This window comes from Dasypus novemcinctus, chromosome 3, assembly GCF_030445035.2.
Source record: "Dasypus novemcinctus isolate mDasNov1 chromosome 3, mDasNov1.1.hap2, whole genome shotgun sequence".
Taxonomy (NCBI): Eukaryota; Metazoa; Chordata; class Mammalia; order Cingulata; family Dasypodidae; genus Dasypus; species Dasypus novemcinctus.
The window spans coordinates 113,408,139-113,434,697 of record NC_080675.1 but is presented as its reverse complement, the minus strand read 5'-3'; the positions used below and the strand labels follow the sequence as shown (position 1 = coordinate 113,434,697).

Sequence of the window (26,559 nt, the reverse complement as noted above, 5' to 3'; positions counted from 1 at the left end):
GGTGGGCGCCCAAGGGGTTGCGCCACATCTGCTTCCCTTCTTTTTTTTTTTTTTTTTTTAAGATTTATTTATTAATTTTTTTGTTTTTTTAATTTCTCTCCCCTTCACCCCCCCTCCCCAGTTGTCTGCTCTCTGTGTCCATTCACTGTGCGTTCTTCAGTGTTCGCTTGCATTCTTGTCAGCAGCACCAGGAATCTGTGTCTCTTTTGTTGTGTCATCTTGTTGTGTCAGCTCTCCACGTGTGCAGCCCCACTCTTGGACAGGCTGCACTTTTTTCACACAGGGCGGCTATCCTTGCGGAGCGCACTCTTGCGCATAGGGCTCCCAGATGCAGGGGACACCCCAGTATGGCACGGCACTCCTGCACACATCAGCCCTGTGTGTGGGCCACCTCCACACGGGTCAGGAGGCCCTGGGTTTGAACCTTGGACCTCCCATGTGGTAGGCAGATGCTCTATTCATTGAGCCAAATCTGCTTCCCTGCTTCCCTTCTTTTTAGAACTAAAAATTTCCCTCTCAGCACTGCCTTTGTTATATCCCATAAGTTTTGATAAGTTGCATTTTTGTTTTCATTTGTCCTGATACATTTATTAATTTCTTATAATTTCTTTTTTGACCCACTGATTGTTTAGGAGTGTGTTGTTTAGCCTCCACACATTTGTACATCCCCCCCTTTCCTATCTGTATTTATTTCCTACTTCATTCCATTATGATCTAAGAAGGTGCTTTGTATAGTTTCTATCATTTCGTATTTATTGAGGCCTATTTTGTGACCCAACATGTGGTTTAAACACTCCCACTCACCAATTTCCCTCACTTTATCGCAATGTCAGCTATGCATTTAAATAATATTTTAGGGTTTTGTCCAGCACTTCCAGATGCTTTGGGGTGGGGTGGGAGAGTGGGGGCAAAGGTAGAGAGATTTCAGTTTTTCTAGACTACCGTGCTTTAAAACACTTGAGTTCCTGCCCATCGTTCTGATCTTTTCTCCCTGTGTATGAGAATTTATATGTCCTTTTTCAGCATTTCCTCCTTTGGGGGCTTGTTTATGGCCCCCAACACCTTCTGATCTGAATCTGCTTAAATTTCATGATTTACTAATATATATGTTCACATGTCTCTTATGTATTTCTGGTCCAACATATTATCTATGCACCTCTTTGCTTTCTTCAATAACATATTTCTAACATATTCTATTATCATTACTGTTAAATCCAAACAAATAATTACTATCACTATTATTAAGTTCCTTGGTATAATTAGTCTCTTTATTAAGCTACCAGCCATAAACCATTGGTCCTGACTTTGATGTAATTTGTCTAATGAACTCACAGAGGGTAGAAGCTGTTTACTAAGAAAAATTGCTTGGTAGTTGACTAAGAACATAAGCTATAATGTTTGCCTCCTGCTGCCAAAGATGAAAAGTCCTAACATTGGTTGGGGCTTCCTGCTTCATTATAAGGGACATGAAAGGCTATCTCATTTTTAGAAAAATTCATGATTTAAATACTAGTGTGATCATTCAAGAAAGCGTTCTATTTAAATCCTTTTTTCTTATTACTGAAAATACAAATGAGATAATGTTCATTATTTTGGCAAGGCCAATTGTTTTTTCAGTCTTTTTTGCAAATCGTCCTTGATTTTAGATTTGGAATGGGCCATTTGCGAGGAGGGACTAGGATAAGCTCAGTGGCTATAATGTGATAAGTTGGCATTATTGGTAGGTCTCACTCTTTTTCTCCCTTGTCATTGGGCAGGTCTCAAGAAGAGAGTGGAGGAGTGGCAATGGCTTCAAATAATACTTATATCTTTTAACTTACAACAAGGGAGAGGAATTAGTAGAGTCTTTCTCTCTTGCTTGCTTTAAAAGCCATCACCAAAAACTCACTTGTCAGTTATACAATGATTAGAGTCAGATGTAAAGTTGAAAAAGTTTGGATTATTGGCTATCAGGGCTTGTGAGACAAAAATTTGTGGTCGCCCAATAATAAGCAAGCATCTCTATCCTTCAGAGTAAAAGCTTCTGAGCTTGTTGATGAAATGGCTCCAGCTAAGCCTGGATGGGAATTTAATCTCCCGTCTGTAGATCCTGCTCCAGCTCATTTGGGTTGATTAGCGTTTGTGAATTGAAAACTTCATCAGACTTTATCAGTGATTTAAAATAGCCTAGTTCAATAGTGTCTAATTCAGGATAAGCTTTTTATTTTGGTGTCTGACTGAATTTCAGCAAATTTTGGTTATATGGAGACTCTTTTAAGTTTTCTAGACATTTCACAATTTGACCTGTGAAGGTGAGCATCCCAATTACTATGAATGGATAAGAAATCCCACATCTAGAAATAAAGAATGTTAAGAAGTCTTCTTTCTGACAATATCATGGATGTGCTTTTGTTTATTTTGAAGAAATACAAATTATTAGCATATTTATATGAGTAGCAGTTTCTGAATGAAATCAACCTAAATATAGTACTAGTTAGCTACTGTTTCTTCAAAAGTAGTCTCTGCTCATTCTCTCTCTCCTCTCCTTATGGAACATCAATCAAATATAGAGTGAAACTTCTCACACTATTTTACATGTTTTTTAAGCATTCTTCCATATATTATATCTTTTTATTTGTTAACTCCCAAACTGCATTCTGGATAATTTCTCCTGACTATATTCTAGTTCAATAATTTTTCAGCTGTACTTAATTTGTTGTTAAACTTTCCTATTGAGCTTTAAATTTTGGTTATTTTCTTTTTATTTCTAGAAATCATATCAATTTCTTCTTCAAATATGATAGATCATTTTAATAGTTTCTTGTTTCTTACATGTGGAATTCTTCAAGCTGGTCTAATATATCTTAAATATATTACACCATAGTTGTTTCATAAACTGTGTCTGATAATTCCAATATAAGAAGTCTTTGTGGATCTGTTCCTTCAGTCTGTTTTTTCTAATGGCTCTCACTCAGTGTGCCTTGTTTCCTAGTGTGCAGGTTTATTTCCAGTTATGGATTGTTCAGTCTCCTTGGAAACTTATTTATGGGACTTTTTTGAGGTTAAGGACGAAAGCGTCTTTTTCCAGAGAGGATTTCCAATTTGCTTCTTCGTGCCTGGGGACACTTAGTTTGGGGTCACCTTGAATCAATTTCATGGCTTGAGGATCCTTGAACAACCTAAGTGATGAAAGCTCAGGTTGAATATTCATGTGAAGGGTGGTTTATGACATCAGGTTCTCAAGAATAGGTATCTTCCCACTCTCTTTACCTTTATTCTCTGCTCCAAAGGCCACACTTACTGCAGTTTTCTGAGATTGGCTTGGTAGGGGGTGAGTTTATTTCTGGTTCTCTCTTCCTTCTTACCCAGCTTAATGTGTGATCAAGCCCTGGGTCTTGACTTCTGTTCCTTTGCTCTGTCGTCATGTAAAACTTAAGGACCAAATTTGCCTGGACCGTCAATTGCCGTCAGGACAAAAGTGGCTTGCTGGTCGGGTACTCATTTACATTTCCGGGTTCCCATTTTCCTTTAGATTTTGGCCTGATCATTTCCTTACTCTTTTGCTTGCTCTTCAATTTTTCTGATATAGTTGTTTTTAAAATTTGTATCTACCTTTTTTAGTATTTTCACTGAAAAGGATGATCTGAATAATCTAGCCCATCCTTACCAGAAATTAAGTCTATATTTCTTTCTTTCACTGAACATCTTGACTGAAACCAACAATTATTTGAAATGTTTTTGTTTTTTAATATGTCTGATGTATTCTTTGGATCTACTGTTTAATATTATGCTCAGTTTTTTGTTGTTGTTGTTTGTTTGTTTCTTTTTTTTTCCTTTAGGCGGTTCCAGAGATTGAACCCAGGCCTCGTACCAGGGGATCAGGGACTCAACCCCTAAACTACACCCACTCCCTATGTTCTGTTTTGAAGGTTTTTTTTTTTTTTTTTTTAAAGATTTATTTATTTATTTAATTTCCCCCCCTCCCCTGGTTGTCTTTTCTTGGTGTCTATTTGTTGCGTCTTGTTTCTTTGTCCGCTTCTGTTGTCGTCAGCGGCACGGGAAGTGTGGGCGGCGCCATTCCTGGGCAGGCTGCTCTTTCTTTTCACGCTGGGCGGCTTTCCTCACGGGCGCACTCCTTGCGCGTGGGGCTCCCCCACGCGGGGGACACCCCTGCGTGGCAGGGCACTCCTTGCGCGCATCAGCGCTGCGCATGGCCAGCTCCACACGGGTCAAGGAGGCCCGGGGTTTGAACCGCGGACCTCCCATATGGTAGACGGACGCCCTAACTCCTGGGCCAAAGTCCGTTTCCCAAGGTGTTATGTTTTAATAACTGACTTTTCTAAGTGATGACAGCAATTAGTTACTATAAAGTGGGAGAAGTTAGTTTTAACAGTCTACTTCAGGAGGTGCTGGAAAATACAATTTGATCTTAGGCTATAATTACCATTTGAACCAACAATAATGATTCAATGCATGGTTTTATGTACATGGTTTATCGTCATTTCTTAAAAGGCAAACCTAATTAGTTTTTAACTGTTCACAAGAATAAACATTCTTGTGGTGTCATTGGACATATATGTATTCTTAAAAATGAATACCCATGTAGTTTTTAAAATTTGAAATATATTTGAAAGCTTTCAATTTGTATTCTTTTTTCTTATTTATCATGACTTACCTCTTTTGAGATAGCATTCATTATACGCATTTAAAAATAATGTTTTTATTCAGACAATTTTAATTTTGGTTTGTAATTTTTAGGCCTATGTAAAAACAGATATTTATTTCTCCTATAGCATACTAATCTAAAGCATCAAAAGACGTTTTTAAATGTCAAAATATAACTGCATTAATGAGAAATTACAAATTAATTACTATTAAGGATTATTAGAGAAATATGCCCTGAAACTTTTACACAGAACCACTTTATTGGTCTACATACTTGTAGAATATTGCTTGGGTTTTTATAAAAACCATCTTGTAAAATACACCAGTTATAATCAGTGCTTCTCAAAGTATCTCTTTGAAACTTCTTTCTTTACTCTTCTGGTAGCAAGCACTGAGCTGTTTAGAAGCTGCTCCTCATTCCTCAAGGAGAAACTCATAGTTTTTCTCTAGTCTTTCCCTGATTTAAGAAGGCCTTACACGTTTTTCTTCAACTCTGGACATAAGCTTTTTACAACCTTTAATCCTACCACATTCATTGCCAAACCACATCGATACACTGCCAGTACTGCCCCAAGCTCCGACGTTTCAGGGACTCTTCGCTTGTCAGGGTGGGTGTTCCGTAGGGTTGGGGATCTTCATTTGGAAACTGGGAGGGGGGGACTAGAGACCAAGAGCCCTGCCTACAGCGTACTGGTGAGTGATTAAAGAGAATACTGGGCACTGTTTCAATAGATGGATGGGGTGTTTGACCCTTTTCCAAACTTTTCCCCAGGGCAGAAATTGTGAAGCCGTAGTAAAACGATGCATTTTCCCTTGCATGTATATGTGTGTGTGTATATATGTAAAGTAAGCAAACAGGAGTTCTTAATAAAAAGGCATTGAGAAGGGATTTGCAGGCACTAATCAAACCTCCCTCCCAGTGTATATATACACTCACGTTGATGGGACTGACTTTAGATATAACAGCATCACCAGAGCCAGGGCTGCCGAGTCCTGTTTGGGGCTTTTTTGAGGATTCCGTATAAGTCTAGTCATATTGGGAACTGACGAAGGAAACAGTGAAAAAGATGACTGTGGTTGGCGCTGGAGCCCTCTCGCCACGTGACAGAAGGGCTGCTGGGGAGGAGGAGGTCCCCTGGCTTGCTGACCCTCGCTGAGGGCAGGAAGGGGGCTCTTTGCTGGAGAGGCTGGACTAGAATCCTGACTGATAGAATCCCTGGGGAGATTTAAATAAATCAAATTCTTCAGTGGTTTCTGATAGGCTGATTCTCCAGAGACGCCTGGCAATCTGTATAGTCGATCTTTAAGTGAATCGGACTATAAGGGCTGATAGCCCCTAGGACTAGCTGCTGAGTCCGGTCCTTCCAGCTCAGGGGGCCTAGGAGAAGGACGACGTGCTCTGACCTCAGCTCTGGAAGCAGAAACCTTGCCGAGGTGTGCGCCAGTGCTCCAGGCAGCCACGCCGCTGAGCTTGCCCACCCTTGGATGAGCCCTGCGTGAATCTCTGGCTCAGCTCGTAATGAGAACTTTTTAAGGGGCAAGGCACAGTCCAGGCCATCAAGGACAGAGCTTGGAGTTTCACTAAAGACAAAAGGAGGACCAGTAAGCAAGGCTGACTAATGGGTTACAACTCCTACTGTGTAGAGCAGGGAAGAGGGGGCTGGTGAGGTGGCTAGGATGTCAGGAAAGCATCTGGGAAGGGCCGAAGCCTGAGCGGCAGCACGGTGAACCCAGAAAGGCAGCCCATCTGGTGGCATAGCTTACAAAGGATACTAACCATGGAATTCCTGTGTCTTTTGGGAAAGTAATGTGTGTGTGTGCACGCGCGCACCCTTGTGCCTTTGAGTCTGTGTGTCAGTGTCCACATCCTTTCCCCCCTCCAACCCGTAACGAAGGAGCCACTGGAACTCCTAGTCCTTGTGAATGGTCTTCTTTGGAGATGTGCGGTGCACAACCTGCGTAGCCATACCTGACAATCCTGTACCCGGGGCTGGTCAGAACACAGGGGTGGGAGTGGGGACTGAGTGTGCACACTCCACCCACACCCCCCAAGTCCCTCCAAAGGGAGAAGGGGCCCAAGGGAGGAGCCGCCTCCTCACCCCAGCCTGCACTCCACCCAGCACCTGTCCTGGTGGACTTGCTGCCTCAGGGGTGCTCCCGACCTCACTGAGACCCTCGTGTCCCCTCCCCGCCTACCCCCAACTCCAGGTGATGGACCAGAAGCTGTCGGGACAGAGAGCCGCCCTGGAGCGCGGCCAGAACCCTCTTCCCCTCTACTTGAGTCTCAATGTCAAAGAGAACAAGGTGGAGACCCTCGACTTCAAGGGTACAGTCCCCCAATACACACCCCCCCAAATCCTCTGGACCCTGAGGGTTCCCGGGGAATTCAAACACGAAACTCCTGCACGACTGCCAGCCTCCGAGAGGGGTGGCGGTTCTCGGCAGCTCAGGAGCCAGCCGGGAGTGCCCTGTCCTGAGGTGGGGGTGAGGACGTTGGCGAGGGGCAGGGGGACAGCGGTCAGCCCTGGACCCTGCAGGGGCCACATCTGCTGGACGCCGGGCGGGAGGGAGGCCAAGCCTGCTGGGAATGGGGCCCTTGGCCTTTTCAGAGCCAGGCTCCGCCTGAGCCGACTCCCCTCCCCACCCCCTCTCCCTCCTGCCCCTCTAGAGTGGGTCGAGTTCTCCCCTTACGAGGTAGGGTTCCTGAAGTACGGGGCCTACATCCCCTCCGAGCTCTTCGGCTCCGACTTCTTCATGGGGCGGCTGATGAGAAGGCGCCCGGAGTCCCGGATCTGCTTCCTGGAGAGTGAGTCACTCTGAAGGTCCTGCTCAGGCCCAGGCCAGGCCTCTCTGCCTAGGCAGGGGTCCTGGGTGAGTGGCAGGGTGCGAGCTGCGGGGAAAAGCCCTCCCAGGGGCAGCCCCCGCTCCACCTCCCCTTCTCCATCAGTGCTCAGGTGTGGGGACCCCTGGCTTCAGACAGTGGGGTGGGGCACGGGGTCTCGGGGATGACCTCTCTGGGGGTTTGGCTCTGCAGGTATCTGGAGCAACATCTTCTCCTTGAACTTGCTGGATGCCTGGTATAACCTCACCAGCTCTGATGAGACCTGGAAACAGCACATCAAGGACAAGATTAGGAACATGGGTAGGCAAGGACAGCATGGAGAGAATCTGGCCGGAGGCCACTTCCCTTCCGACACTGGCTGGGGGCTGGGGGTGAGCGGGGAAGAAAGGGCGAAGAGCCAGGCATGTCCTGGGCCCAACATCTCTTTCTCTAGCTGCAGAGAAGGAGCCCCCTGCCTCCTCGGGGACCTCCTCGTGGCTGGAGGCCTCGTGGCTGCAGCCTGGAACAGCCCTGGCCCAGGCATTTAAGGGCTTCCTGACAGGCAGGCCGCTCCACCAGCGCAGCCCCAACTTCCTCCAGGGCCTCCAGCTGCACCGAGACTACTGTGGTCAGAAAGACTTCTCTACCTGGGCAGGTGCGGGCCATGGGAGTGTGTCCCCGGGTAACAAGATTGTCCTCCAGGGGGGTGGGCCATGACGAGGACTGTTAACTGATCAAAGCAGGGATTCTCTGCCCAAAGCACTCAAATGACCAATTCCCGAAGACACTGGGGGTTTCAGAGGGAGAAAGAGTTTATTGCCAAGTGTGAAGCAAGAAGATCAGACGGCCCAGAGGCCTAAAATCTGTCTTCCTGAACTGCAGTGACTCCAATAGTTTTATAGTATCCAAAGACAGGCTGGTTTTAGGATGAGTGTAATGGCTTGAGATGACGAAGTTAGAGATGATCTAATAGTTGAGCATGTACAGGTTGATTACATGCTTAGTCACAAAATAGATGCAGAAAAGAGTGGCCTCAATATAAGGATGGGTGTGATTTTTAGTATTATAATGAGGTATAGGTCACTAGTAGATTAAGGTTTAAGCTACTGAGCACGTCAGGTAGGCCAATTTTTTTTTAAAGGAAGTACAAGGGAATAAACCCAGGACCTCAGACATGTGAAGCAGGTGCTCAACCACTGAGCTCCACCTGCTCCACCCAATTTGGTTAGATCTAGCTTGGTCTAGTAGAGAGTTTAGGAATTGGGGCGGGCTGCGTCCAGGCTGACTCAAGTTCCTACATTAGTAGATAGTAAGGGCTGTCTTTATGACATAAGACTCCAGAGTTGTAAAAGAGAGTAAGGGGGTACAAGCGGGGCTAGTTACGAGATATCATGAGGATGTTGCAATCACAAGGTAAAGATACAATCATTACCAAAGATTGGGGTGTCTGGATTATGGAGCTTCAATAATTTCAGGTACTTACTTACGTTTGGCTATTCTACAATATACCAGAAAGTAAAAAGGCATCCATGTAATGATTCCGTTTTCTCAGTCCTTTGTTAACTCCTACCCTCGTCGTTACAGGGCCTGGCAGAGGCCTTGGTCACAGCGTCCCCTTCTCCTGGGGTGTGGCCTGGGAAAGAGCCCATTGGAAGGGTTCAGGGGGGCCGGGGGCAGTTTGTACATTCAGGGAGTGGCCTAGGGCATAAGAGGGGACGCGGGGTCACGAGTGGTATGAAGCCGCCAGGGGCTGCCCCTGACTGCCCCTGTGCCCACCAGACTGCCAGCTGGACTGCAGCCCCGGCCAGCTGACCCCTCAGGAGCGCCAGCTCTGCCTGGTGGACACCGGCTACTTCCTCAACACCAGCGTCCCCTCCCTGCTCCGGCCGGGCCGCAGGCTGGACCTCATCCTCTCCTTCGACTACTCCCTGTCCTCACCTTTCAAGGTACCTCTGCCCAGCCAGGCCAGGCTCCAGGAACAGGCAGCCAGGGGCTGAGACAGTGGCGCCAAGCTCCTGGGTCCCCAGGCAGAGAGGAGAGATGCCAGGGTCTGATCGCGGTACCCGCCCGGCTGCTCTGCTGGGAAGGGCCTGTGGAGGCCGGGCCCTGGGCTCCCAGACAGGGGAGCAGAGAGCAGCGGGGACAGAGCTGGGAGGGGACCCTGGGCATCTCCACACATTTAAGGGCTTCCCCCAGGGGTTTGGGGAGGGGTGGGGCTGGGATGCAGAAGTGCCCAGTGCTCTGGGACTTGAATAATCCAGTAAGAACCATCCAAATGGGAGTGGCGCTGGCTCTGCTCCCCACCTAGAGGTGTTCGTCAAACGACAAGGCCCACCACCTGGAGCTTTAGACTCCCTCCCAGGCCCGTGTCACTTAACCGGGCCACGCACGGAACAGAGCCAGATTGGTGTCTTGACCAGATTGGGCTGGAGCCACCCTAGCCTTCCTAGAGCGCTGACCCGGGATGACCGGGCTTCCCCTGGGGTGCTGCGTCCCAGCGCTGACCCGGGATGACCGGGCTTCCCCTGGGGTGCTGCGTCCCAGCGCTGACCCGGGATGACCGGGCTTCCCCTGGGGTGCTGCGTCCCAGCGCTGACCCGGGATGGCCGGGCTTCCCCTGGGGTGCTGCGTCCCAGCGCTGACCCGGGATGACCAGGCTTCCCCTGGGGTGCTGCGTCCCAGCGCTGACCCGGGATGGCCGGGCTTCCCCTGGGCCGCACTCTCCCCCAGGTGCTGCAACAGACGGAGCTGTACTGCCGGGCCCAGGGGCTGCCCTTCCCCCGGGTGGAGCTGGGCCCTCAGGACCGCCACCAGCCCAAGGAGTGCCACCTCTTCTCTGACCCTGCCTGCCCCGAGGCCCCTGTCCTGCTGCACTTCCCGCTGGTCAATGCCTCCTTCCAGGACTACTCAGCCCCTGGTGAGACCCCCCCCAGCCTGGCAGCCTGGGCCCTTCCCCCGCTGCCCCACAGCCACACAGAGGGTGGAGGGTCTGCCTGGGCGAGGCTTAAAGCTGGCCCCACCCAGGCCTCAAAGCCCAGATCCCTTCAGGGCCCCGTGTCTGCAGGGCCATGAGCTTGCGGCCTCTTGTCCTGTGTCCGTTGGCCTCCCCCTAGTTCCTAAGCTTCATGGGGGCTCCTCTGCTCCCCTGCTCTGTGGGGGGGAGGGCGATGTGGGGATCCCTGAGTCCAGGGCCCGGGTGCCTGCCTCTTCAGCACCTGTAGCCCTCGCCACCACTGCTCAGCCACCAGGCTGGAGAAGGACTTCCCAAGGGCTCTCCAGCTAAACAGCCGGGAAAGCAAGCACTTGCCCCTCTCTCAGATTCCCCTGACCCTACCAGGGTTCCAGATGGCCTCTCCACTCTGCTACCCAACCCAGGCTGGGTTCCCATCTCGGGGAGCTGGGCCTCTACTCTCGGGCCCCTTTGCACACTCCTTCCATTCCCCCTCTCACTAACTGGACAGACTTTTATCTCCTTTTGGTGGGAAAAGACTAATTTTTTTCGGTGTAGGTGATTCCCTGCTTTCTCATTCCCACTGTAATTCCAAATCTTCCAGCTTTGCACTAATATGCTTGGCCAACATCTGGGAATTCTTTCTCTACCAACAAGGACTGATTCTTGCAAAGCAAAAGCCCCTTGGTTTTCAGACTGGCCCAGCTGATCGCCTGTTTGGTGTTTCCACCTCCTCCTGAAGCAGTATGTGGAGATGCCCGGGGCTGCCTAAATAGTGAAAGAAGTGTAATGGTTCAAGGAAACGTGCAGAGACGCAAACCTCTTTTTTTTTTTTAAGATTTATTTAGTTATTTTAAAATTTCTCTCCCCTTCCCTGCCCCCCCCCCAGTTGTCTGCTCTTCTGTGTCCATTTGCTGTGTGCTCTTCTGTGTCCTCTTGTATTCTTGTCAGCAGCACCCGGAATCCACGTCTCTTTCTGTTGCCTCATCTTGCTGCGCCAGCTCTCCATATGTGTGGCTCCACTCCTGGGCAGGCTGCACTTTTTTTGCACTGGGCTGCTCTCCTTACAGGGCGCACTCCCCTCTGCAGGGGACACCCCTGCGTGGCACAGCACTCCTGCGCGCATCAGCACTGCACAGGGGCCAGCTCACCACATGGGTCAGGAGGCCCAAGGTTTGAACCTGGACCTCCCATGTGGCAGGCGGACGCTCTATCACTTGAGCCAAATCCACTTCCCTCAAAACTCTTAATGTCCCAGAATGTGCTCCCCACATTTATATTCCTGGACAAAGGTCACAGAGAGCTGGGAGAAAAGCGAGGACGCCCTTGGCTGAGGGTGGCCCGAACCGCAAGTCTTAGTCCTGCCCGGCCGTGGGGGCCTCTGGGTCCGGCTCCTCACCCCTCCCGCCCCTGGACAGGTGTCCGGCGCAGCAGTGCGGAGCTCCAGGCCGGCCAGGTGGACCTCACCCGGGCCACCTCCCCCTATTCCCTGTTCAACATGACGTACAAGGAGGAAGACTTCGACCGCCTGCTGCGCCTCAGTGACTACAACGTGCGCCACAGCCAGGCCGCCATCCTGCAGGCCCTGAGGAGTGCCCTGAAGCCCCGGGCCCCGGCGGGGAGGCCAGGGGCGCAGACATGAGGCTGCTGGGGCAGCAGGACCGGAGGACCCCTGCCCCCCAGGGGCTGGGGCCTAACCCCACCCGCGGCTGGAGGGAGTCACGGTCTCCCTGCGCGGGAGCTTCCCGGCTCCCCCGCAACGCAGGGGGCCTCATCCCACCCAAAGCTGTGCCTTATGTCCACGGCTGGTTGGAGAGGCGCTGACAATAAACTCTTCCCCAGGCCGGTGTGCAGAACAGCTGGTCGCGCCAGACCCATGTTCACATGTGATTCTTTCCGGAATGGGTTTGGGGTGCACCCTGGAGGCTCAGGCCGAGAGTGGGGCGGAGGATTCGCTGGCTGGGGAGGGGTCTCCAGGCCTCAGGACTCCCAGAGCGTCCTGGAGAACTTGCTCCTTGGCTCCCCACACTTGAAGGTACACACGCACACACCAGCTGTGGCTCTCCTGGCCTCAGGTGGACGCCACGGCGGGAGCGTCAAGACAGGGGACCCCTCCCCAGGACCCTTCTTGCGCTGCCTCTTCTGTATCTGGCTTTATTTTGATTCTCCGCTTCCACCATTTATCACAAACTCATTTTTAAACGATGGCAGTGATGACATCTTCCGGTTGTTGTGCTCTATGTTATGCCATGCGTTTTACTTTATTTCCTTGCATCCTCACAACGGCCTACTGTCTTCAGTAGTACTTTTACCCCTTTCTCATATGTGGTGAGAGAAAGAAAGCAGCCGCTGGCCGCTGACCGGCCTCGCTGGGGCCGCAGCCTTCCGCTGTGCAGTGTAAACAGGTCCACAGAACACCGGCGTCGGGCAGGACGGCTGTGCAACGTGACTGCGCGCAGGAACAAGAGGCTCCGTCGTCATTGCTGAGCACAGACCAAAAAAGGAGATGGCTGTGAAACCGCAGAAAGGACCGCACGGCACCCTCTTCCCTTCGGCATGAGTGACTGCTGCTTCCTTATCAAGATGCCCGCACCCCCTGACAGCACCCAGTCCAAAACCTCCTTTCCTTGCCCCATTCCTAAAATCACCCAACGCAAGCCCAAATCCCACAATAACACCTATTTCTGAGACACTCCCCGGGTGCCCATTGGTTGTAGTCTCCTTTGTTGCGCCGAGTACCGATAAACCCACATTTGTTCAACCACAGGGGTGTCTTGTGGTGCTTGGCCTTGGACAGGGACTGAGCAAACGTTTAAAAGTGGCGAAGCCAGGGCTGGGACTGGAGGCTGTTCAAGTCGGCGGCCAGGCTACTAGGCACCACCCCACCCTGGTCCCTGGCGTTCCCTCGCAGCAGGCCCTGTGCTCTGGGAGTGAGAGCGGGAAGCAACGAGGGAAAAAAGACTTACCCATCTGGGGAATTTTCCAAGCCAGAGAGGGTGGAGGAGAGTCATGTGCGGCCCCTCGGATGCTCAGGGTAGCTCCTGGGTGTGCCTGCGAGTGTCTGACCCCGAAATGGGTGAGGACCGAGGCCTGCAGCCGCCAGGCCCCCAGCCAGATCTGCCTCCACCGGGGACAGCGCGTACGACTTGCCGCGGCCTCACACGGTGCCTCCTGGGCGCGGCTGCCAGCCAGCGGGGCAGAAAGGCCCTGCAGGCCGCCCCGGCCCAGCCCAGGATGGACTGGCTGGCTGCCGGGGTCACCGCGGGTGGTGGCGGTGGGAATGGCAAGCAGGAGATGGATCTTCCTCCTCAGGTTGGGTTGATCCCAACCAGGCAAGAATGGTCTTATATTAGTACGTTTACACCTTGTATTTAACAATTTATGGACCAAATGAGAATAACAATAGAAAAGTAATTACCTGACAAAATTCAATGCAAAATTTTAAAAATTTGTGAAAAATGCTTAATAAATTAGGGATGGCAGGGAATTTGCTTAGACTGATGCTGGGTATGAAGGAGGAGGAGATGGAGAACAATCCAGTTCATTCTCACGGTGAAATCTTAGCTACATGTCCTTAAAGTCTGAGACCAACATCAGGATGTCTGCTCCCTGCATTTCTTGACCAGGGTTCCTGGAGCTCCTTCAGTTTCTGAGGGTCAGGAATCCAGGCCCGACGTAACGGTCCTCTGCAATCCGGGGTATTGGCAGGGGCGGGGGCGCCTCAAGGCTCGGGTGCGGCTGGCAGGACTCAGGGCCTCACAGCTGTGGCCGGAGGCCGCCCCACTTCCCTGCCCGCAGCCCTCTCCGCAGGGCAGCTCCCGCCCGGCAGCCGGCCTCGTCAACAGGAGCGAGCGAGAAGAGCTAGGGAGAGCATACCACTGCAGAGGAAGAAAATGACCAGCTTCTGTGACGACCGGATTCAGGGGCGCGGGGCAGGTGAAGATCCACCGAAGGCTCTGACATTCGCAGCCTGAGAGATGGTGGCAGTGAGAGTGATGGGGCGGTTTAGGAAGGCTGCTGGGCTGCCAAGGCGCACTGGGCTTTCTTTTCCACAGCCAGCCTCCTCGGAGGGCTCACTCGGCCTGCCGAGAGGAATATGCTCACAGAGGTGACCTCACAGCCGCAGTCTGAACTTTCTGAGAAATAAAATAGGGAAATGTTTGGAGGTCTGGAAAAACAAACACTGGCCCGCAGAGCTCTGAAGGGCTGAGGCCCGGCTATGATTTCAAAATGCCACAGAGTATCAAGGAGGATGTTGGGGCCGCTGGACCCCACACGACCAGAGTTCAGAGCCCAGCAGGACCGAGAGAGCTTCCGTCCATCACTCCCAATCACAGGTAAAGAAACAGGCCGGGGACTATGAGGGACCTAGTCAGGGTCACACAGCAGGCCCAGGGTATGCTGGACACTCACCATTCGGCGCTGTCCTGTGGTCATTACCCTTCTCTTAGGAACAGTGCCCCTGCTCCCTTCTGAGGAGCTACCCCCAAACGCCCTTCTCAGGCTGCAAGGGCCCCCACTGGCCCCACCCCAGTTCCAGGGCGGGCTTGGGGCTCAGGCCTGGCCGGGGCCGTGGCTTAGGGCTGGGCAGGCGACCAGTCAGAGCCAGTGAGACGCCGAGACAGTGTAGGGCTGCGCAGGCACAGAGATGCTCTCTCCTGCTGGACTACTTGAACCTGGGCCGACGTGAGGCTGTTACAGACCAGCGATATTGACTAGACGCAGACTTTGAATATAGTTCCAACTGTGAGCCTTATTAGCCATGCGGCGACTGTCTCATTCCTCTGCAGAGGGGAGAGCAGCCCCGAGTCTCAGGGAAGGGGTGGTTTTACAGCTTTAGGAAGGGGGGCGTTTACTAATAAGCGAGCAAGCAAGCAGGCACAGAAGCGGAACACTGTGGTTAGCTCAAGATAACGTATCTATGTTTTTTTTCTTTTTGAAAGGCTGCTTCTTGTAAGCAGTCCCATATTATTTATTGGCACTCTCCTTACAGGCCGTCCTGTTATTTATTGGCACTCCCTTTACAGACCGTTTTAAGTCATTTATCTATTTGAAGGCACTTGAAACTCCCACCTCCCAATGTAGTTCTATTCCTATTTTCCCAGTGTGGCTTTACCCTTACAAGGCTACAGCGACTGCCAGCAGCTGGGCCCGAGGAGGCGAAGCCTGAGCTGACTGAGGACGGAGGTGAGGCAGAGGCAGCCGAGCCCCGAGATGGAGAAAGACACCAGGCCACGCGGACAGTGCCGAGCCCAAGCAGCGGGTCGCCTCCGGACTGCTCGGTCGTTCCGCCCAAATACTCCCCACCGTTTCTTTTCCTAAGTGTACTTGAATTGGGCATTTGGTCCCTCATAATCATGAATCCCAACTAACACACAGGAAAAGAGGATTTAATGGGGATTCGACTGTTGGATTTAGAGCTCTGATATGGAGGAAAACCAAATCAGAGGGCAGGCCTTTACTACTGGGCAATAAATAAAGACTTGGGACCAGGCAAGATATATGAGACTACGGCAGCACTGTTTGCGTGAACAAAAACCTAGATATAATCCAAATGTCCACCGATAGGGACTTGTAGTCAAACGTGGAATACTGTAACCAACTATAGAAATGATCCCTGAAAGTACAGTCTTAAACGTGGACTACTGTAAAGTGAGGAAGAATAGTGAACTCTGGTCTCATCACATTGACATGGATGAATCTTAAAAATATAATATTGAGTGAGAAAAGAAACTAAGTATGGCTACCATTTGAATTAGTACCCAAATATCCAAAACTTCACCTATAGTATTTAAGGATACATATATAGAGAGTAAACATATAACAAAAAGTGAGGAAATGATTAACACAAAGTTCAGATTAGTTGTTACCCTGGCAGAGAGGATTAGCATTAAAGAGGGACTTCAAAAGCATCGGTCATGTTCTCTTTCTTAAGCTGGGGTGGAGAGAGTACATAGGCATATAATTTATTATTACACTTCACATCATATCTGTGAGTGTGCTATATAGTCTTTTGTCTTTATGAAATATTTCACAATAAAAATCAGTAAAAGACAGGATCAATACCCAGGAGGCCTTCAGCAGCACAGAGGTGCACAGGATGGTGATCCCAATTGGCAGGCCTGTGTGCAGAAACAAAGGGAAACGGTGATGGCTGCTATTTACTGAGCATGACCATGAGCTGGACACTCTTCTAAGCATTTGCATTTGCTCATCCAATCCTCACAGCAGCCCAGTGAGATAAGACACTGTGCTAAGAGTCAGATTCTGAGGTTAGAGCAGGTGAAATAACTTGGATCTAAACCCAGGCCTGCAGAACCCACATTCTGAGACTAAGCCCATGTTTAGAGGGAGGACAAGTCCCTAAAAACCCCACTGCCAATGCAGAATTCTGGTAAATGTTGGATTGGCCAATATGGCCAAAGCCAGGAGTCTGACGAAATTCTCACCCTCTCACAGAATCTAGGACAACTGACTCTTGGGCCTGAAACTTCGGCCTGATTTTCCCAAGTTTGAGGAAGAAAGTCAATTTACCTAGGACTCAGGGGGTTCCCGGGATGTGAGAAGTTCCATGCTAAAATGGGGAAGGTCCCAGACAAACTGGGACAGCTGGTCATCCTACCTGACACCTGATCTTGAGCAATGAAGCAGGGACAGAGAGCCCAGGTACAGGAAGATGGAGGAAACACCCATGAGGCTCTGGGCCTTTCAGGTGCACTAACCTGACCTACTAGTAGAACCTGACCCAGTGAATGCCATGAGGCTTCTACTAATCACAAAAACAACCCGTTTCCTTGTGGGAATGGATGAGGGAAAGCAGGAGAGCATGTCCCTTCTTCATCAGCTGAGAGGGAGATACGGAAGAGGGGCTAGGAGTATTTGCCTCTCAACAGAGTCCAGGAGGGAGTGTGCGCTCCTCTCCAACTCGGGGAGGGGTCCGATCTGGCGGAATGAACCTTGAGTGGGCATTGAATAGCTCGTTGCATTCAGCAGGAGAAGGCAGAAGAGATGATTGTGGGCGAAGACTGGAGTTCAAATCCTAAGCCTGTAGATTTTCTTCTCTAAAAGGACCTAAGAGTGAACCACCTCACTGTAAGGATTATACAGGATATTGCCTGTAAAGAATTTGGCACAGAACCCAAAATATAATAGGTGCTTGATAAATGGTAATTATTTTTTATTAGAGAAGTTGTAGGTTTACAGAAAAATCATGCATTAAATACAGAGTTCCCATATACCACCCCATTATTAACACCTTGCATTGGTTTAGTACATTTGTTACAATTCATGAAAGAATATTTTTATAATTGTACTATTAACTAGAGTCCTTCATTTATAATTTGAACAGTCCTATGTTTTTATAAAATTTTATTCTAGTACCATATATACAACCTAATATTTCTCCTCTCAACCACATTCAAATATATAATTCAGTGCTGGTAATTATATTCACAATGTTTTGTTACCATCACCATCTTCCATTACCAAAACTTTACCCAAAATAGATCAACCCAGATAGAAACTCTGTACAGTTGAAGCATTATCATTATTTTCAAGACAATCATGAGATGGAGATGGAGCACTTTTTTTCACGTAAATGATTACTGGTTCAAGGATAGATTTTAGCGTGTCTAGCTCTAGTTTGAAAACCGAGCACCAATCTTCGTCTGGTTATGGCTGCAGTTCAGGTGGCCGCCACCAGGGGGCTGTGCTGCCAAGTGACTGTCGGGAAACAATTTGCACAACTTGCCCCCGGCAGGGTGTGATCAGCCCCAGAGCACAGAGCACACGCCTGTGCTTGATAAGCTTTTAAACTCACATATCAAGTTGAAATATTAATTACTAACCAGCATTTACACATATATTCAAAGGAGAACATAATTCACAGCAAAACTCAAAGGCAAAGATCTTAGGTAAAACCTCTCACAAAACTACCATCACAATCCAATAACACCTGGAATTTTCCCCTTCCGCGAAAGGACGTCCAGCAGCAGCAAGGTGGATCAATAGATTACGGTGTAGCGTGGGATGGAATACTATGCAGCTATGAACCTTAACCATGCTACATCTGCACACAATAATGCTTATGAATTTCCCACAAACATAAGTTGAGGGTAAGAAGTCAGACATAAAAGAATAACCCCGAATTATTCCATTTATATAAAGTTCAACAATAGAGAAAGCTAATCGTCATGTCAGAGGTCAGGATAGTGTTTATCTCTGGGGATGGGGGGCTGGTAAGAGCTGTTTCTTGATCAGGGTAGTGGTCCTGTGGCATGTATTCAACTGTAAAAATCAAGTCATACACTTAGGAGTCATTTGCTTTCATACGTTAAAACATTCATGTTATGCGTCAGTTAAGAGTTTCCTTAAAAAACACACACAAAACTTGGGAGGGACCTGCATCTGTCTGTGTTGTGCACAGTAGGTCGTGGCTGTTGATTTGTGCCTGCTGAGCCAGCTTTCCCATCACTTCACAGTTAACAACCCCTGCCCAGCAGCCTCAGGGAGAGGGTGTGTACTGGGATTTCACAATGTACCTTGGAGGCAGGACAGAGCAGGAATCTAGCTCAAGCCAGCCCATTGGAGCCCTTCCCTAGGATGAAGAATCTGATGAAAGAGTATCTCTTGACACTGGGGTTGCTAAACTTGGGCTGCCAGTGGTTATATACCCTGCAGGTACAGGAGGACTGTCTGCAAATGGAGAGAATGAGGCCAATGGGCAAAGAGGAGCAGAGGCAGAGGAGATAAGAGATGGACAGGAAAGAGTTCTAGCTGCTTTGAATCCCGGGTTCTATCCTTCCTCAAATTTCCAGCATCTTCATTTCTTTCAGGTCTGTGACAATGTGGTCTCTTTTTCCAGTGAGATGAGACCATAAGTTGCTTTTCAAGCTTAAACTCGTTTAGTTTGGCTCCTGATACCTATAACTGAAAGCGTCCTGACTAATTCGTTGAGCAATTGGGTGGGTGGGGGACAATTACTTAAATAGGTGACTGGAGGAGGAGCGTCCGCTTCTGGAGAAAGTGCAGCTGTTGCGATGCCGGTTCACCCAGGAAGAAGCTGAGGCCTCTTCTGGAGGCCAGGGAGCTGTCACAAAACCTTTGCCTGTGCCAAGGGTGGCGATTAGTCCCCAAGGTAAGGACCCGTCATCAATTCCCTGGCCTGGAGTTCAAATTAAGATCATTCTCCTTTTTATTATTATTATTATTTGGTTAGTTTTTGTCTTTTTGTATTCTTTTTCATTTTCCTTTTAATTATCAATTGAATTGACTTTGAGCCGCCAACCCATCTAGCTTAGAAATGTATCTTAAAAAAAAAAAAAAAGAAGCATATCTTTCCTTCTGGATGTTTCCCTCCAATGATAACCACAAAGCTTCCAGGAATACTTCCTTGGTCTCAGGGAATGGGTCCTGCAGCCAAGGTTGTCAGGTGGATTTTCAGCAGTATTTACTCTCTACGCCACACGGGGTCACTGTTGAAACACAGTCCTCCCACCTGGCGTTGCTGCGAGCTGCGGACGCTGCGGCTGCTCTGGCGTTGCCCTCTTCACCCGCTGCTGGTGAGCTGGGCAGACTGACGATGGACCCCCACCAGCGTCTGGTTTGCTCCTCTGCCCCCTCTCTGGGCAGTTATCTCAGGGCTGACACGGACTGTGGGAATCAAGCTGAGCACACACCTGGGCGAAGGTGGCCTTGGCTCCTCTGCCATTTTCCCGGCTCAACTCAGTCGGGTTACCCCAGCGTCACGGCCACTGCCCCAAGGCCTGCCGTGCCAGCGTGGCAGGGTCCAGAAATGTTTCTGCACTGCAGCTTCGGCCACACGCTGTGGCCTGAGCTATCCTTCTCTCCCCATTTCTGCATTCTGGCCCCTAGAACTCTACCTAGGACCAAGCCCTGTCCCCATTTCCTGCTCTGTCGTGAACTCCTAATTTTCTGTGTGTCTGTGTCTATAGGGTGGGATGGGGGTGGGCAGAGTTGCTAAATGCCACCCTCAAAACTGGTTCTTGAATATAAAGTTAGGAAAGTTAGTGAAATGCCCACTTTTCCCTTCATGGGATCCAAAATAGACAGTAAATCTTATTTTTGAAAGAAAAATAATTGTTATATTGAGATAATTTTAGGAGTCACAACAGGTCTGCAATACTCAACGGAATCAATAACCCAATTGTTGCAGCAACGCCAGGAGTTCTGAACCGTAGAAACTCACAACCGGCACTCCAGAGAGGTGGACGAACAGTTTTATTACGAGCAGGCCCACAGGAGAGTCAATCTCCAAATTCTGAGGCCCGTTTTTCAGTTTTCATAGGTTTATATAGGATTTCAGGTGGGATCAGCATAACTTTTGTTCGTTGACTAAAGTGTTGCTAGGCGAAATTTATAAGCAGGGAGGTTAGAGAGGCAGAATGCAGCTGCCAGGCTGCGGGCTGATTTACAGAAGGGGAGGCGGGGGTGAAGTCACTCATTTGATATCTTTCTATTAGGTCATGTTTTCACAGGCTGATTTACAGAAACAGGGGTGGGAGTTATTTATTTGATATTCTCCTGCAAGGCTATGCCCTCACAGGCCGATCCACAGAAGCGGGGGCAGGAGTGACTTGTTAGATATTTTGCAAGGTTATGCTTTTTATTCCTCAACACAATAAGCTGGGTTATCGAACCTACACTTTCTGTAATGGGGGGTTGGGCAGAAAGGGACTAACATTGATCGCAGCCTACTATTTGCTAGGGTTCATTCTCCATGTCTACAAGGTCTGTGTCATTATCATCCCTGTTTTACTAGTGACGATAGAAAGGCTGGTAAAGGTTGGGTAATATGTCCTGGAGCTGTAGGAACCCCTCCTCTCCTCACAACACCACCACAATGGACTTGCACCACCTAATATGGTTTTTTCACTAGTTTTTGTTTTTGCTTTTTTAGGAAGTACTGGATCTTAAACCCACGACCTCATACATGGGAAACAGGAGCTCAACCACAGAGCTATATCAGCTCCCCTAGTTTGTATGTGTGTGTGTGTGTGTTTTAAAGAGAAGCTGTGACTTTACAGAACAATCATGCAGAAAATAAAGGAGTCCCATATACTACCCTATTATTAAAACCTTGCACTGGTGTGGAATATTTGTTACAATTGCTTAAAACACATTTTTATAACTGTACTATTAACTATAGTCCATGGTTTACCTTGGGTTAAACTATGGCTCACTGTATTTTGTGCAGTTCCATGGATTTTTTTTTTTTAATTGTGCTTCTGGTACCACATATACAACCTAACCTTTCTCCTCTCACTCTCGTTCACAGTGCTGTTAATTACATTCACAGTGTTGTGCCACCACTTCCACCATCCATTACCAAAACTTCTCCACTGTCCCAAATAGAAACTCTGTGCCTTCGAAGCTTTGACTCCCTTTTCCCTACCTCCACCCTGTCCTCTGGTAAACTATATTCTAGATTCTGACTCTAGGAGTTAACTTATTCTAATTATTTCATCCCAGCGAGATCATGCAATATTTGGCCTGCACCATCTAATTTTGAATCAGGGACAACTAGAGAAGCTCTATTCCTCTTTGTCTTTCCTGATGTCACCTAATCCTTTTTCCAGGGATCTGTAAGAAGATATTTTAATCGGCTATTGCCTTCCCTGTACTCAAGACTGAAGATAGATCAATTTCTTCAGATAAAGTGTCACCTCTCCCCTTATTTGAGCAAAATGAAGGGACTTTTGTTCCCTGAAACCCAAGTGCCTGGGCAGAGCCTGCCCACACACAGTAATAGCAGCAGCAGCTGCTGCCCCCGGGCTGGCCGGGCTCAAACTCTAAGCCCTTCACTAACATAACCGGATTTAGTCTCAGCTCGTTCTGGCCTATACGTGAAACAATTTCATTTTTTCCAACAACTGTCCCCAGATATACTTTGCCAACCCCTCCTTTCCTGCTAGCTAAAGATATTTGAAAGTGAGAACCCTTCTAACAATATGAGACTGTAACATTGTTAAACAACATATATTGTACTCTGTATGTTATATTTATATTTGTATTTTTTTTGCTTTCACTTCCTAGAATTGAAGGTCTACAGGTGGCCAGGATGCTCACTAAGTGAGTCTTTAGCTTCCAGAATCTAGAGACCCAACATTGTCCTAAACGATGAAGTAGTTAGCTGTGCCCTGAGCCAATTCCAGAAATTGTAATTTAAACACCATCGGGGGAAATGGATGTGGGTCAGCCAATTGGCTCCCGTCTACCATATAGGGTTCGATGCCCAGGGCTCTGGTGAGGGCAAGCTGGCCCACGCAGAGTGCCAGCCCATGGGCGAATGCGGCCCTGCGCAGGAGTGCCGGCCGACACGGAGAGCTGGCGCAGCAAGGTGATGCAATAGGAGGAGAGAAAATAAGAAGACATAGCAGAACAGGGAACTGAGGTGGCACACGAGAGGAATCACCTCTCTCCCACTCCAGAAGGTCCCAGGATCAGTTCCCAGAGCTGCCTAATGAGAATACAAGCAGACACAGAAGAACACACAGCAAATGGACACAGAGAGCAGACAACGGGGGGAACAGGGCGGGGGGAGAGAAATAAATAAAAAATAAATCTTAAAAATATATTAATAAATAAACAATAAACAATCAGGACAATTATGGAGTGGCTTGTTATCTCTGGTCTGTTTGGCAACCACTTTTTCCACATGATTCTCTCCCTCTGCTTCTCAGTTAGGGGAGTTTCTTTTTGGAGAACTGCCATCTTCAAAGCACCCAACCCTGGACACTGATCTCTTTATTTTTGTAGAATTTCCCACATTCTAAACTATCAAGGCACTATGCCATTTTTAAACCATCCTATGGAAAATGCCTTTCCTTTGCCATTGCTTTTTGTAATTAAAAAAAAAAAAACAAGATCAGTCCTTTATCTAATTTACAGTGAACACTACTTTTAGGAATAATCCATGCAAAATAAAACTAACAACAGCTAAAATGTCACATGGTAAATTTCTAAAGAATCATTTATTGGAGATAAAAAAATTGACCTAGGGGAGAGGATGTGGCTCAGGCAGTTGAGCACCCGCCTCCCACATGGGAGTTCCCAGGTTTGGTTCCTGATGCCTCCTAAAGAAGAAACAGCAAGTAGACAATGAGCAAAAACAACGAGCAAGACAATGAGCAAACAGACAAGGGAACCATCTGAGGGGCGGGTAGCGGCGGGTGGGATTGACCTTGCACAAACTAGACTTGTTAAGAAATAGTGGCCACAAAAGAAAATTCACAAAGATGAAGCTATATCAGGTAAAATTTCATGTTATATGGAAAAGACTTGATCCTAATGAACAACATAAAAAAGAAATTGGAAAAACTGGAAACAGCTAAATATTATTCGACCAAAAAGATTCAATTGGCTCAAATGAATTTGCTCTGGAAAATACTTTTTCCCCCTTTTTCTTTTATTTTACATTACACAAATTAAAAAATATATTCTTGTTATAAACAATTGGAATGAAACGGGAATATACAGTCTTTTACCCTCCCAGATTCCACTGCCGTCTCCTTCTTCTAGATAAAAATTCATTAATATTAGCATATTTCTTATTAAAATGCTTATATTTGACAGCACAAAGTTAAAATTACCTCAAGGTTACAAGACAAGGGGAAGGTTAAAACATATGTATATATATGGCCACATATCAGGGACAAATATACTGTCCGTCAGTCTACCGGTCTCAAAATGGTTCTCTGACACTTCTCAACACTGGACGCTTTGTCACTGCTACAAGTCCTGCTCGGGTTGTCTGCCTTGCCTCGTCCCTCTCCTCCCTCTCTTCCTTCCTGCCTTCCTCCCTCCCTCTCGCTCATCCTTCCTTTTGGTCAACTTTTACCCAGCTCCTATTCTGCGTGGGGCTCTTTGCTCACACACAGTCCCATCCTCTGATGGGGGAGTGGATAGACACCCAGGAGAAATGAGAATAGCACAATGAGCACTGTGAAGGGGGCGGGGCATGAGAAATACCTGTGCATAGATTCACGTTCAGAACACACATTTCGTTAGGCACGATGTTGACGTAACCCCTCCGGGCCACCACTACCAAGCGGGCCGTGACGTCGCCTGGGAGTGACGGAGCTCCTGCCGAGCGCCTGGCTGCTCTGCCAGGGGGCAGGGAAGGGGCCGCCGGCAGGGCCGGGGGCCTGTGCCCAGGGCGGGAGCGGGGGCAGGTCCAGGCAGGAGTGGCTCCGTGCCAGAGCATTGCTAGGGTTGTGGTTTTGGCAGAGGGAAGTTAGTTTGCTTGGCTTTTATTTTTAATACATAGAAGGTGGATTTTGCAGGAACTAAGCTAGACAAGGTCTGGGGCACCCCTCACAAACATTTCTAAAGGAAGACCCTCAGGAAGTCCCTACCCAGGGCTGAAAATGGCCTAAGGAATCCTCCCTTCGTCCTCTCTGCCCACCGGGTCAAGAAATGGGACCCCCCTCCCTAGCGCTAAGCTCCTGAGGCTCTGCAGGGAGGGGCTTCAGGGGCTCGAGAATCAGCAGGTCCAGTTGCTGTGACACAAACAATCTGCCCAGTCACCTTCTGGCTCGTTCCTGGGAAGGTTAAAAAGGTAAGGCCCACCTCCCTTAATTCCACCCCGCCCACAGTTGCTTCTAATAAAAATGTTCTGATCAACGTGGCCTCCAACAAGCAGAACAAGCCCCATCCTCTCCCCACCCCTCAGACCCCGAAGCAAATGCAGTCCCATGGCAAGGTCATCCAGGGTTGTCACCGCCAAGGGATCGGCAGGCCCTTGAGATGCCGACGCAGACGGAGGTGCAGTCAAAAGAGAGCCAGACCCATCCAGGTGCCAGCGATTCTTAAGGACAAGTTTTATTGCGAGGCAGTTTGGGACAACGGAGGCCATAGGGCTGTACAAAGAACTCGTTCGGATTTTCATCTGCACCGGAGAATTTGGTGTCTGCTTTATCTTCCTATTTTAGGCATGTCCTCACCAGAGATGGAGCAGAGTCCTGAAGCGAGAAGGCGGGCATGGAGGGGGCCAGGGCGTTGAGGAGATGGCGGGGCGGGCGTAGCCTTCCACAGGAGGGCACGAAGGAGGAGGGAAATGTCTGCTAGGGCAGGAGGAAAGAAGAGAAGAAGGACGTCCAAGAGGCAGGAGAAGGAAGCCTGGGCCCCTCTCTTTCCCCGGCCCACACCCCGTCCACCAGCAAGGCTGCTTTCTCTCTAACTCTTGAACTTGCCCTCCACCGGAAGTGGCTGCAGCAGCCTCTGTGCTCCTTGCCGGGCTCTCGGCTCCCAGCCACCACTAATCTTCAACTATCCCTATCGTGCTTAGTCTACTGCACGTTTCCTTTCATATTCTGAAAGTTCGCCGAGAGTCAGAAGTTCTTCTAGGTCACACAAGTGACTTTTGCTTTGACTTCAAGGAAGCTTGGTTTCAAATGCCCTTGTAGATCAAAGATCTCCATCCCCAGATTATTTTTCCCCTCCAAATATCAAGCTTTCTCTCTCTCTTGTGAAAAAATAAAAAATAAAACATTATAGCCATATCTGGCATCCACAGTTACTCATGAATAGATATAGTTGCCTTTTTTCCAATCATCAGTTTGGATGGCACTATTCTCTGGTAAAGAGCTCCAGAAATGCGGCTCCTCAAAAATGGAATAACATAAATGAATGTGTTTTGTAAACTGTCAGGTGCTGTGCTGGCCAGAGATCTGGCAATTGTTCAGGTCGCTTCCAAACTGCTTTTGATTCGCAAAGGACCATGTGTGTATTTTAAAGACCATCAGCGACTTTTACCATCATTCTTATTACTGCCATCCAAGCTATTTTTTCCCAAACAGCAGCACACACACATACAAATGAAATAAATAAAAACCTCCCTTACACACCTCTCCCATCCAGACACCCAGTACATACCTTTGGCCTGTTGTCGGCCTGACTGTGGCTCTGGCTTGGTTTCCCTTAGGGCTGTTTGGACTAGAAGCAGTCGGTGCTGGAAAGCTACAGCCTCAGAGTGAAGAGCTGAAAGAGGAGGTGCAGGGGGCATTCCCATCTCGAGAGGGTGCTTGGTAACGCAGAGCCGGCACACGGAGGGGCAGAAAGATGCGCACTTTGCACGCTCATTGTAAAACAGCTGCAAGCAGAACACAAGGAGGGTTTGATCTTG

The 26,559-nt window shown here is 48.7% G+C and overlaps 1 protein-coding gene and 1 long non-coding RNA gene across 2 annotated transcripts in view; one reads left to right on the top strand and one right to left on the bottom strand.

The window, feature by feature from the left end:
- The window catches only part of PLA2G4D (phospholipase A2 group IVD), a 34,051-nt gene extending 21,994 nt beyond the window's left edge, over positions 1 to 12,057 (top strand). Inside the window, exons 14-20 of the mRNA XM_058290068.1 lie at positions 6,853 to 6,970; positions 7,313 to 7,450; positions 7,679 to 7,786; positions 7,926 to 8,120; positions 9,245 to 9,411; positions 10,196 to 10,382; positions 11,834 to 12,057. Of these exons, the coding sequence (XP_058146051.1) occupies positions 6,853 to 6,970; positions 7,313 to 7,450; positions 7,679 to 7,786; positions 7,926 to 8,120; positions 9,245 to 9,411; positions 10,196 to 10,382; positions 11,834 to 12,057 (1,137 nt within the window). The remainder of the gene's footprint in view (positions 1 to 6,852; positions 6,971 to 7,312; positions 7,451 to 7,678; positions 7,787 to 7,925; positions 8,121 to 9,244; positions 9,412 to 10,195; positions 10,383 to 11,833) is intronic.
- Positions 12,058 to 19,632: 7,575 nt separating this feature from the next.
- LOC131276070 (uncharacterized) lies at positions 19,633 to 26,423 on the bottom strand. The gene is made up of 2 exons (XR_009183551.2): positions 26,310 to 26,423; positions 19,633 to 25,495 (listed from the first exon to the last, which is right to left on the bottom strand). It is a non-coding gene; the product is annotated as an uncharacterized lncRNA (long non-coding RNA).
- Between the last annotated feature and the right edge of the window lie 136 nt (positions 26,424 to 26,559).